The sequence below is a fragment of the Papio anubis genome, chromosome 17, assembly GCF_008728515.1.
Source record: "Papio anubis isolate 15944 chromosome 17, Panubis1.0, whole genome shotgun sequence".
In the NCBI taxonomy this organism is placed as follows: domain Eukaryota; kingdom Metazoa; phylum Chordata; class Mammalia; order Primates; family Cercopithecidae; genus Papio; species Papio anubis.
This window is the reverse complement of record NC_044992.1, coordinates 34,002,560-34,015,574: the sequence shown is the minus strand read 5'-3', so window position 1 is coordinate 34,015,574 and position 13,015 is coordinate 34,002,560. Positions and strand designations below refer to the sequence as shown.

Below are 13,015 nucleotides of genomic sequence, written 5' to 3'. Positions count from 1 at the left end.
CGCCCTAATTTTTGTATTCTTAGTAGAGGCGAGGTTTTACTATGTTGGCCAGGTTGGTCTCGAACTATTGACCTCATGGTCCACCCGCCTCAGTCTCCCAAAGTGCTGGGATTATAGACGTGAGCCACTGTGCCTGGCAGCTTTTGTATTTTATGTGTGTGTGTTGTAGAGGGGTTGGTTATAAGATTGTTTAGGGGAGGAAAAGTTGGAAGCTTAGAAAAGTACAAAGAAAAAAGCCAATTAGTATGAGAATTAAGTAACCAGAGGTAACTTAAAACAATGAACATTTTGTTGCGTTTCCTTCCAGAATTTTTCTTGACTCACACACGCTCTACTGTCTCTACTGTATTGTTTAATTTCAAAGCCCGGAAGGAAATGGGTCAGCCAGATGCAGTAGCTCACACCTGTAATCCCAGCACTTTGGGAGGTGAGGTGGGAGGATTGTTTGAGCCCAGGAGTTTTGAGACCAGCCTGGGCAACAGAGACCCTGTCTATACCAAAAAATAAAAATAAAAGCAACATGGGGACTGGCTCAGCTGATATTTGCATATACCCGTGTTGTATGGAGGCCATATTGGGACAGCCTGCAGTTCTTCAGCAAAAATGCAACATCTTCTTTTTTCTTCAGTTTTTCCCACTTTTTTTTTTTGAGATAGTCTCGCTCTAGTCACCCAGGCTGGAGTGCAGTGGCATGATCTTGGCTCACTGCGACCTCCGCCTCTTGGGTGCAAGCAATTCTCCTGCCTCATCCTCCTGAGTAGCTAGCATTACAGGTGCCCACCACCACGGCTGGCTAATTTTTGTATTTTTAGTAGAGATGGGGTTTCACCTTGTTGGCCAGGCTGATCTCAAACTTGACCTCAGGTGATCCACCCACCTCGGCCTCCCAAAGTGCTGGGATTACAGACATGAGCCACCAAGCCCCGCTATTTCCCACTTCTTTTAATTACTGGAACAAGGTGTATAAACAATGCCTTGAGTGAAATAGTCATGACCATCATCACTTTCATATTCTGTATGACAGTATAACTGTGTTCAGAAAACATAAACTGTTTTTTAAAAGCCTGTATAAAAAAATACAGATAAAAATTGAAATATTTTATAGTCATCTGCATTTACAACTGCTTTGTCCAGGCTTAAAGCTGATTTCTTTAAAGATCAAACCATTCAAACCTTTAATTTTCAAGATCAGGGAATTGAGACTAGCCCATGATATGGTGCATAGTAGTAATGACACAGCTGAGACTAGGAAGGAGCTCAGCTTCTGAAGACCTCAGAGTTTAAAGAAGTTCCCTCTTTCAAGTATCCAGGAAGGCCACTTGTAATGCCACGCAGTGCCAGCAAGGAAGTGGAAATGGACAAGAACAAGAGAGGATGGCAAACCCCTATGGCTTTGTTATTTTGTTGTTAGGAACATTTTCATGTGACTTAAAAAATATCTGATGATTAGCTGCATAGAGGTACCAGGAAAAAAAAGTTTAAAAATTTTTTTTATCTGATCAAGGTGAAGGGGAATTTCTGTGAGGAGGCTTTATTCCTTTTTTTGTTTTTGATGAAGTCTTGCTCTGTTTCCTAGGTGGAGTACAGTGGTGCGATCTTGGCTCACTGCAACTTCTGCTTCCTGGGTTCAAGCGATTCTCCTGCCTCACCCTCCTGAGTACCTGGGACTACAGGTGCACGCCACCACACCTGACTGATTTTTGTATTTTTAGTTTTGCCATGTTGTCCAGGCTGGTGTTGAATTCCTGACCTCAGGTGATCCATCTGCCTCAGCCTCTCAAAGTGATGGGATTTTAGGTATGAGCCACCACACCCAGCCAGGAGGCTTCTTTTTTTTTTTTTTTTTTTTGAGATGGAGTCTCGCTCTGTCACCCAGGCTGGAGTGCAGTGGCGCAGTCTTGGCTCACTGCAGCCTCTGCTTCCAGGGTTCCAGCAGCAATTCTCCTGCCTCAGCCTTCCAGATAACTGGGATTACAGGCACACGCCACTATGCCTGGCTACTTTTTGTATTTTTTGTAGAGATGGGGTTTCACCATGTTGGCCAGGCTGGTCTCGAACGCCCGACCTCAGATGATCCACCCGCGTCAGCCTCCCAATGTGCTAGGATTATAGGTGTGAGCCACCACACCCAGCCAGGAGGTTTTGTTCCTATTATATGCGCAGTGGAAATGCTGTGATGGACTGGACCTATTGAAGTCACAAATCAGATGCCTGCTGGACCAAGTAACTGGGTTTAGGCTTTCTCTGAGGAGGGTCAGGGATCTATTGCTGTTGGGCAGGAAAGGGAGCCAGGAAAGCCAGATATTCCGAATTTCCAAGGGCCAGAAATCCCAGTTTTTAATTTGAAATCTCCCAAATGTTGCCGGGTGCAGTGGCTCACGCCTGTAATCCCAGCACTTTGGAAGGCCAAGGTGGGTGGATCACGAGGTCAGGAGATCAAGACCATCCTTGTCAACATGGTGAAACCCTGCCTCTACTAAAAATACAAAAAAATTTAGCTGGCCACGGTGGCGGGTGCTGTAGTCCCAGTTACTCAGGAGGCTCAGGCAGGAGAATCTCTTCAACCCAGGAGGCGGAGGTTGCAGTGAGCCAAGATCGTGCCACTGCACTCCAGCCTGGCCGACAGACCAAGACACTGTCCCAAAATGAAAAGAAAGAAAGAAAGAAAAGAAAGAAAGTAAGAAAGAAAGAAAGTAAGAAAGAAAGAAAGAAGGAAAGAAGGAAGGAAAGAAGGAAGGAAAGAAGGAAAGAAGGAAAGAAGGAAAGAAAGAAAGAAAGAAAGAAAGAAAGAAAGAAAGAAAGAAAGAAAGAAAGAAAGAAAATCTATTTCAATTTTTTTTTAACACTGTGTGTACCACATAAACTTCTGAGTTGGCTAGCCAGAGACTCCAGTTTTTAGGCTTTACGATAAATAAATATGATAGTACACATTTTGATACCAGGTAGACCTGGATTCTCTTGTAAGCTTAGCTGGGTATAAATCATTATTCCTTTCCTTCTTAACATTCATGAGAAATGAGAATTAATATCATCTCTGCCTCCCGGATTCACGCCATTCTCCTGCCTCAGCCTCCCGAGTAGCTGGGACTACAGGCGCCCACCACCTCGCCCGGCTAGTTTTTTTTGTATTTTTTTTTTAGTAGAGACGGGGTTTCACCATGTTAGCCAGGATGGTCTCGATCTCCTGACCTCGTGATCCACCCGCCTCGGCCTCCCGAAGTACTGGGATTACAGGCTTGAGCCACCGCGCCCGGCCCCAGCTTTCTTATTGTTTGTGGGAGGAATGATTAGATGGTAAAACAGGCTGGGCGCGGTGGCTCACACCTGTAATCCCAGCACTTTGGGAGGCCGAGGTGGGCGGATCACCTGAGGTCAGGAGTTCGAGGCCAGCCTGGCCAACATAGCGAAACCCCGTCTCTACTAAAAATACAAAAATTAGCCAGGCATGGTGGCAGGTGCCTGTAATTCCAGCTACTTGAGAGACTGAGGCAGGAGAATCACTTGAACCCAGGAGGTGGAGTTTGCAGTGAGCCATAGTAGCGCCACTGCACTCCAGCCTGGGTGACAGACCAAGACTCCATCACAAGAAAAAAAAAAAAAAAGTACAAAAACTTCCAATATCAATAATTTAAGTAGGTACATTAAACACAGCCTCTTTAAGTAAGATGGGAAAGACTTATGATTATTCATATTCTGGCGTTCCTGTGAAAATCAGCTAGAATCACTTAAGTGCTCAAAACCCCAGTTTCTGGTTCTATTTAATGGGAACTGAAAAAATATCCACCACCACTCTCCCTTCTCTGTCAAGGTGTCAAGTAAGCTAACATTTGGGAAGGCCCTAGGAAAAGCCGAAGTGCTTCACAAAAAGAGATGTTTGGCCAAGTGCAGTGGCTCACACCTGTAATGCCAGTACTATGGGAGGCCAAGGTGGATGGAGGCCAGGAGTTCAAGACCAGCCTGGCCAACATGTCTCTACTAAAAATACAAAAAATTGGCCAAGCATGGTGGTGCGCACTTGTAATCCCAGCCACTCAGGAGGCTAAGGCAGGAGAATTGCTTGAAGCCGGGTGGCGGAGGCTGCAGTGAGCCAAGATCATGCCACTGCACTCCAGCCTGGGTGACAGAGCCAGACCGTGTGTCAGAAAAAAAAAAAAAAAAAAAAAAAGTAGATGTTCACCTGTCACTAATTCATTGTGTTGCTATTCCATATTAAAATTTAGACCAACTATTAAACTTCAGTTCTTTTAGTGTGTTTTGTTTGTTTGTTTTTTTAAGACGGAGTTTCGCTCTTGTTGCCCAGGCTGGAATGCAATGGTGAGATCTCAGCTCACCACAACCTCCTCCTCCCGTGTCAAGCGATTCTCCCGCCTCAGCCTCCAGCGTGGCTGGGATTACAGGCATGCGCAATCACGCCCAGCATTGTATTTTTAGTAGAGACAGGGTTTCTCCGTGTTGGTCAGGCTGGTCTCAAACTCCTGACCTCAGGTGATCCTCCCACCTCGGCCTCCCAAAGTGGCTCACGGATTACAGGCGTGAGCCACCATGCCTGGCCTAAACTCCGATTCTTTTAAACCACAGCTATAAGAGTCAGGCAAAAGTCACCTTTTTTTTTTTTTTTTTTTTTCTGAGATGGAGTGTCACTCTTGTTGCCCAGGCTGGGGTGCAATGGCACGATCTTGGCTCACTGCAACCTCCACCTCCAGGGTTAAGATGATTCTCCTGTCTCAGCCTCCCATGTAGCTGGGATTACAGGCAATGCGCCACCACGCCCGGCTAATTTTTTATATTTTTAGTAGAGGCAGGATTTCACCATGTTGGTCATGCTAGTCTCGAACTCCTGACCTTGTGATCCGCCCGCCTTGGCCCCCCAAAGTGCTGGCATTACAGGCGTGAGCCACCGCTCCCGGCCAATGGTTCTTCAAATTAGTTTCTAAACACCCCAACTCATCTTAATAGCACAACCCCTATTTTCTAGACATCAGTATTATTGTACTTACTGATTTGGATCTGATCCATAATCCACCAGAACATCAACTAATTTCCTAAGGCCCAATAATGCCGCAACAAAAAGTGCTGTTTGGCCCAAGTTGTTAACTGCATCAACATAAATTCCTGCAAAGGAAATATCAGAATCAATGCAAATATCAGAAAATTTCCTGAGATGGAACTGGGTGTGGGGGGGGGGGGGATTAAAGAAGGCCTTCATTAGTCGCACATAGCTATACTGGAAGGCAAACTCAGTGTTTATTCATCAAAAATATTTACAGAAAGTTGCATTGAAGCATTTAGTTCACCACACTCTGGTGTATTACAAAATGGATTAAAATGGTTCTCAATCATGGGAAGGGATGAGGGAGGGACTAAAGATACTGTGTGTGTTGGGAGGAAGGCTATAACAAAAAGAGCTCACTGGAATTACAAGTCCTCACCTAAAAGATCTTACTAAAGTATAAAGACTAATTAGACAAGGGAAAACAAAATACACAAAACAGACCAATTTCCAGTACTATCAAACAATGAAGCTGTGAATAATTAAAAGGGACTGAAAAAAAAAGAAAAAGGCCAAAGTAGTAACACGACCAAGAAAAAAAATAAAACACGTCTTACCTACCAAGAAAAAATTAATCGCGCACGCCTGTAATCCCAGCTCTTTGGGAAGCGGAGGCGACTGGATCACCTAAGGCTAAGAGCTCGAACCCACCCTGGCCAACAAAGCGAAATCGCCTCTCTACTAAATATACAAAAACTAGCGGGGAATAGAGGCGAACCTGCAATCCCACCACCTACTTAGAAGACGGAACCTGCAATCCCACCTACTTAGAAGACGGAAGCAGGAGAAATGCTTAAAAGACGGAAGCTGCAATGACCCGAAATCGGGCCATTTCACTCCGGCCTAAGATAACAGAACAATATCCTGACTCAAAAAAGTAAAAAACAACAGCACATGTACACACTTAACCAGTCTCCAAAAAACAAAAGAAAAATCGGCATTCCCTTAAACCACAACTAACTGAAAAAATCGCTGACTAGTTGACACACGGACTTCCTTTAATAAACTAGTAAAAGATCCGGAACCAATCAGACTGCGTTCTCTCCCTCGAGAAAAGAAAAACAACCACCAATGCCAAAAGACAAACGCAATAAAACAATAGTGACAAATTTACGTTCAGGAAAAGAACACCGCACCTTTTCCTCGTGGTTTTCGGTACTCTACACGCCCAATAAAAGCTCCTACTAGTAACAAACCATACAAAAGATTCTCGAAAGTAAACTCTTACCAAGCAAGGCCACGACTCCCCGATGCGAAAGAAACTCACACATATTTCGGTGATGGTGAGTTTTTCGTGAGCACCATTTTCTCCTGGAAAATATTAGTATGTGCTTTTTTTCCAAAAACGATCTTTCCATTACCAAAGTTCGACAAAGCATTTAAAACAAACTCAAAATTTCGAAGACACTTTAGGCAATCACGGTAATTAACATATGGTAGCAAAACAGCCAATCACTCGCTAGCTACTTTCTAACCCCGCCCCATTTTCCTCCACACGTAACGCTGACGACTATAAAGCGCGCCGGAGCTCCAGAAACCTTCAACGACGCTGCCCAGTTTGGACCGATAATCGGAAGCGAGGAGGCCCTTCGAGAACAACCAAAGAGTGAAGGAGAAAGCGATAATTCAAAGCCAAAGACTTTGATATTCGCATAGCGCGCCCTATTATATTTTATACTGTGATCAAAATTCCAGACACATAAATATTTTGGATTTCTTCCCGCCAAACCAGGGAGTTTTTATTCTACATGGCATTGCTGTGTTTATTTTTTTCTGGTTCTCGCACTCTTGCCCAGGATGGTCCTGAACTCCTGGATTCAAGCGATCCTCCCACTTCAGCCTTCCAAAATGCTGGGATTACAGGCGTGAGCCATCACACCCAGTCATTGCTGTGTTTAAACAAGCAGGACAACATATTCCCCTGGTTTAAGCTTCAGTAGCTTCCCATTTCTTGAGGTAGAAACAAAACTTCTCTACATACTTCTGTGAGAAAATATTTTAAATGGTCCATTTTCAAGGCATAATAGATAAATCTAAGTACTGGCAGCCAGCCTGCAAACGTAACAAACCGCACAGCTCATGCACCTAGAAGGTCACAATAAGCGAACAGAATGTAGAGGAAGGGTCAGCCCATAAAAGGGAAGAAAGTTTCTTTATTGGGAAATCGAAAATTAAAGCAGAGGGTTACAGCTGCAACCCTGAGGTCCACTACCATCTTGAGGCAAGCTAGGGCCAGGGATGGTAGTTCCCGGCTGTACTCCCAGCACTTTGGCAGGCCAGGCAGATCACTTGAGGTCGGGAGTTTGAGACCAGCCTGGCTAACGTGGAGAAACCCCATCTCTACCATAAAAATAGAAAAATTAGCCGGGGGCTGGGCGCGGTGGCTTATGCCTGTAATCCCAGCACTTTGAGAGGCTGAGGCGGGTGAATCACAAGGTCAGAAGATTGAGACCTGCCTGGCCAACATGGTGAAACCTCGTCTCTACTAAAAACTACAAAAATCAGCTGGGCATGGTGGCACGTGCTTGTAGTCCCAGCTACTCAGGAGGCTGAGGCAGGAGAATAACTTGAACACAGGAGGCAGAGGTTGCAGTGAGCCAAGATCACGCCATTGCCCTCCAGCCTGGTGACAGAGCAAGACTCCGTCTCAGGAAAAAAAAAAAAAAAAGCAAATAACAAAAAAAGCCAAAAAGTAGGCAGAGATTAGAGGAAAACCTGGAAGACATGGGTCACAAGTGACAAGGAAGGTTAAAAGTTTCAAAAAGAAGGATCAGTCAACAGTATCAAAGCCTGAGACATCTAGTAAGAAGAAATTGGGCTGGGTGTGGGGGCTCACACCCGTAATCCCAGCACTTTGGGAAGCTGAGGTGGGTGGATCACTTGAGGCGAAGAGTTCAAGACCAGCCTGGCCAACATGGTGAAACCCTGTCTCTAATAAAAATACAAAAATACACAAAAATTAGCCGGGCTTGGTGGCACGTGCCTGTAATGCCAGCTACTCGGGAGGCTGAGGCAGGAGGTGGAGGTTGCAGTGAGCTGAGATCGTGCTACTGCACTCCAACCTGGGCAAGAGTGAGAACCTGTCTCAAATAAAAGAAAAATAGAAAAAGAAACAGTGTTCATGGTGAGAGCATTACTAGAGGGGTTCACATGTCTTACTGCTCAGGACTTGCTGTGTTACAAAAATTTGTGGTATGTTTGTGTCCTCTACCAGACTGTCTTTCCTACACTAGAGGGTAGGAACTGCCCAGTGTATCTCCCCTATCTTCAGTGCCTTGTTCACTTATCTGCCCAACACAAGCCAGCCTAAGAGTAGAGAAGAGCAGCAGAGAATAGAAAAAGGACAATTCTGCATGGATCTCTCAGTTATGCGTGTTACGGGGGCAAGGCACTAACCTGTTCAGGGCACCTCTTTGAAGATATTTGTATAATGAACTTTGGAAGACAGATAGTATCTACATTCATAGCAAATTGAATACATGCTTACCATCCAGTATAATAAAAACAATGTCTCCAGCCGGGCACGGTGGCTCACGCCTGTAATCCCAACACTTTGGGAGACCGAGGCAGGCGGATCACCTGAGATCAGAAGTTCGAGACCAGCCTGGCCAACATGGTAAAACTCCGCCTTTACGAAAACTACAAAAAGTAGCTGGGCATGGTGGCGGACGCCTGTAATACCAGCTACTCAGGAGGCTGAGGGAGGAGAATTGCTGGAACCCAGAAGGTGGAAGTTGCAGTGAGCTGAGATCTCAACATTGCACTCCAGCCTAGGTTGACAAAGCAAAACTCTGTCTCAAAAAAAAAAAAAAAGGTTAAAAGGAAAAAATACTGATATTCTGGCTACTGCTATTGCTATGAGTTATAAACCATCATTCATCTATGACCCCAAGAATCTCATCCACACACCTGTAGCAGTCTAATTTATCAAATCTGAAACTATTTATAGTTATTGACAAGAAGAAATTACAGTCAAGGGAAGCAGGCTGACAAGAAGTTATAGTTATTGACAAGAAGAAATTACAGTCCAGGGAAGCCCCTCCTGGGGCTCAGGAGGCAAAAAAATTAAATCAACCAAGGCCTCCAAGGGCTTCTCTCTTTTTTTTTTTTTTTTTTTGAGACAGAGTCTCCCTCTGTAGCCCATGCTAGAGTGCAGTGGCATGATCTTGGCCCACTGCATCCTCTGCCTCCCAGATTCAAGTGATTCACCTGCCTCAGCCTCCCGAATAGCTGCGATTACAGGCACGTACCACCATGCCCAGCTAATTTTTGTATTTTTAGTAGATATGGGGTTTTACCATGTTGGCCAGGCTGGTCGCAAACTCCTGACATCAAAAGATCCACCTGCCTTGGCCTCCGAAAGTGCTGGAATGACAGGCGTGAGCCACCGCGCCCAGCCCTCCAAGGGCTTCTCTAAGGATCAGACAACACTTAGGGGAAGGCACTGAGCAACAAATCTTGAGGGGATACAGGTGGCTGGAAAGAAAAATAGGTGAAAACCTCTGTCCCTACAACTTAAGCAAACATGCCCTTTGGAGATTTCCTAATAAAAAATAACACTTATTCATTCAACAAATAATTATTTTAGGCCAGCATTGTACCCATGTTGTGGCTGCTGTAAAGGTAACTAAAAACAGTCCCACAAGAAGTGACCAGAGGCAGCTATGACAAAGACTGACCAAAAAGGTTAAAAGACCTGGATTCAAATGTTGACATCCTAATACCACCCTCATTAGCCCAGGGCCTCGAGATGGGTCAGTCACCTAACCTCTGGGCCTCCTACGAGGTAATATCTGGTATTAACAATAATGTATGCCAGTCATCATTCTTTTAATTCACTTAATCCTCACAACTCTACAACAGGAAGAAGAAACTATTATTATCACTATTTTGTAGATGGAGAAATGGAGAGAGATCAATTTGCCAGAGGTCACAAACCAGTCTGGTTCTAAAGTGCATGCACTATACCACTGTCTCTGTGATATTGTGCAACATACATTTGGGGCCGGGTGCAGTGGCTCATGCCTGTCATCCCAGCACTTTGGGAGGCCGAGGCAGGTGGATCACCTGCGGTCAGGAGTTGGAGACCAGCCTGACCAATATGGTGAAACCCCGTATCTACCAGTAAATTACATAAATTAGCGGGGCATGGTGGCATGCGCCTGTAGTCCCAGCTACTTGGGAGGCTGAGGCAGGAGAATTGCTTGAACTGGGGAAGCAGAGGTTGCAGTGAGCTGAGATCATGCCAGTACACTCCAGCCTGGGTGACAGAGCGAGACTCTGTCTCAAAAAAAAAAAAAAAAAAAAAAAAGATTTATTTGGGGCTGGGCATGGTGGCTCACGCCTGTAATCCCAATACTTTGGGAGGCAGAAGCACATAGATCACTTGAGGTCAGGAGTTCGAGACCAGTCTGGCGAACATGGTGAAACCCCGTCTCTACTAAAAATACAAAAATTAGTTGGGCATGATGGTGGGCGCCTGTAATCCTAGCTACTTGGGAGGCTGAGTCATGAGAATTGCTTGAAGCCCAGGAGGCAGAGGTTGCAGTGAGTGTGCCATTGCACTCCAGCCTAGGTGACAGAGTGAGACTCTGTCTCAAAAAAACAAACAAACAAACAAACAAACAACCAAAAAAAAACCCAAGAAATATATATTTGGTCTTCATGCCTGTTTCCTGATATGGAGCTTCTAAAACTCTTTGAACCTCTGGAATGATGAGTATCTTTTGTATGCTGATGCTGACTGTAGCTAGTGACTGGGCCCATCCAGATGGCATCAGGATGACAGCTGGTCACTGGAAAGACCAAAGCATGATGAGAGGGTTGGGACTCTTAGCCCTGCCCCCCAACCTTTGGGGAGGGGAGAGGGGCTGAAGGTTAAATTGATCACCAATGGCTAGTGATTTAATCTACCATGCCTACGTAATGAAGTTTCCATAAAAACCCAAAAGGGGCCGGGCGCGGTGGCTCAAGCCTGTAATCCCAGCACTTTGGGAGGCCGAGATGGGCGGATCACGAGGTCAGGAGATCGAGACCATCCTGGCTAACACGGTGAAACCCCGTCTCTACTAAAAAAATACAAAAAACTAGCTGGGCGAGGTGGTGGGCGCCTGTAGTCCCAGCTACTCGGGAGGCTGAGGCAGGAGAATGGCGTGAACCCGGGAGGCAGAGCTTGCAGTGAGCTGAGATCCGGCCACTGCACTCCAGCCTGGGCGACAGAGCGAGACTCCGTCTCAAAAACAAACAAACAAACAAACAAACAAACAAAACACCCAAAAGGACTCAGTTGGGACGCTTCTGAACAGCTGAACATGGAGAGGTTCGGGGAGGGTGGGCCAGGGAAGGCATGGAATCTCCAAGCCTTTTCCCACATGCCTTGCCTTAGACATCATTTCCATTCAGTTGCTCATCTGTATCTTTTGTGATATCTTTACAATAAATGGATAAACCTAAGTAAAGTGTTTCCCTGAGTTCTATGAGCCACTCTAGCAAATTAATCAAACCTGGGGAGTGGGTTGTGGGAACACCCGATGTATAGTCAATCATAAGAAGTATAGGTTTACAACCTACTGCTTTTTTTTTTTTTTGAGACGGAGTCTTGCTGTGTTGCCCAGGCTGGAGTGCAGTGGTGCAATCTTGGCTCACTGTGACTTCTGCCTCCCAGGTTCAAGCAATTCTCCTGCCTCAGTCTCCTGAGTGGCTGGGATTCCAGGCACCTGCCACCACACCCGGCTAATTTTTGTATTTTTAGTAGAGTCGGGGTTTCACTATGTTGGTCAGGATGATCTCGAACTCCTGACCTCGTGATCTGCCTGCCTCAGCCTCCCAAAGTGCTGGGATTACAGACGTGAGCCACTGTGCCTGGCCTGTAAAGATATATTACAAGGTATTTTATCAAAGCATTGTTTCTGATTATTAAAAACTGCAAAAATAGGCTGGACATGCTATCTCATACTTGTAATCCCAGCACTTTGGGAGGCAAACCCGGGACAACTGCTTGAGCCCAGTAGTTCGAGACCAGTCTGGGCAATACAGTGAGACCTTGTCTCTACTACAACAAATTTAAAAAAATTTTTAATGCAAAATAGCACAATTCACAATCGCAAAATCATGGAACAAACCCAAATGCCCATCAATCAACGAGTGGATAAAGAAACTGTGGTGTATTTATACATTAGAATACTACTCAGCCATAAAAAGGAATGAATTAATGGCATTTGCAGGAAACTGGATGAGACTGGAAACTGTAATTCTTTTTTTTTTTTTTTGAGACGGAGTTTCACTCTTGTTACCCAGGCTGCAGTGCAATGGCGTAATCTTGGCTCACCACAACCTCCACCTCCCAGGTTCAAGCGATTCTCCTGCCTCAGCCTCCCGAGTGGCTGGGATTACAGGCATGAGCCACCGCAACTGGCCTGGAGTTGCGGTGGCATGCGCCACGATGCCTGGCTAATTTTTTGTATTTTTAGTAGAGACAGGGTTTCTCCATGTTGGTCAGGCTGGTCTCAAACTCCTGACCTCAAGTGATCCTCCCGCCTTGGCCTCCCAAAGTGCTGGGATTACAGGCATGAGCCACTGCAACTGGCCTGGAGACTATTATTCTAATTGAAGTAACTCAGGAATGGAAAATCAAACATTTTATGTTCTCACTGATATGTGGGAGCTAAGCTATGAGGACGCAAAGGCATGACAATGATATAATGATCTTGCTTGGGGAGCTGAGGGGAAGGGTGGGAGGTGGGCAAGAGATAAAAGACTACAAATAAGGTGCCAGTGTATACTGCTCGGGTGATGGGTGCACCAAAATCTCACAAGTCACCACTAAAGAACTTACTCATGTTGGCCAGGCACAGTGGCTCACGCCTGTGATCCCAGCACTTTGGGAGGCCAAGGCAGGTAGATCACCTGAGGTCGGGAGTTCGAGACCAGCCTGACCAACATGGAGAAACCCCGTCTCTACTAAAA

General features: G+C 45.5%; 1 protein-coding gene and 1 pseudogene across 18 annotated transcripts in view; both read right to left on the bottom strand.

The window, feature by feature from the left end:
- The window catches only part of TEX14 (testis expressed 14, intercellular bridge forming factor), a 142,966-nt gene that overhangs the window by 72,246 nt on the left and 57,705 nt on the right, over positions 1 to 13,015 (bottom strand). For 5 of the 18 annotated variants that reach the window (XM_021929102.2, XM_021929100.2, XM_021929099.2 and 2 more), the window contains exons 1-2: positions 6,279 to 6,439; positions 4,998 to 5,112 (exon numbers count right to left, since the gene is read on the bottom strand). In XM_021929102.2, coding sequence (XP_021784794.2) covers positions 4,998 to 5,112; positions 6,279 to 6,429 — 266 coding nt within the window. In that variant the 5' untranslated portion in view covers positions 6,430 to 6,439. The other 13 variants (XM_021929096.2, XM_021929104.2, XM_021929106.2 and 10 more) reach the window with 6 other exon arrangements.
- On the bottom strand, positions 6,074 to 6,276 carry LOC116271190 (annotated as a pseudogene).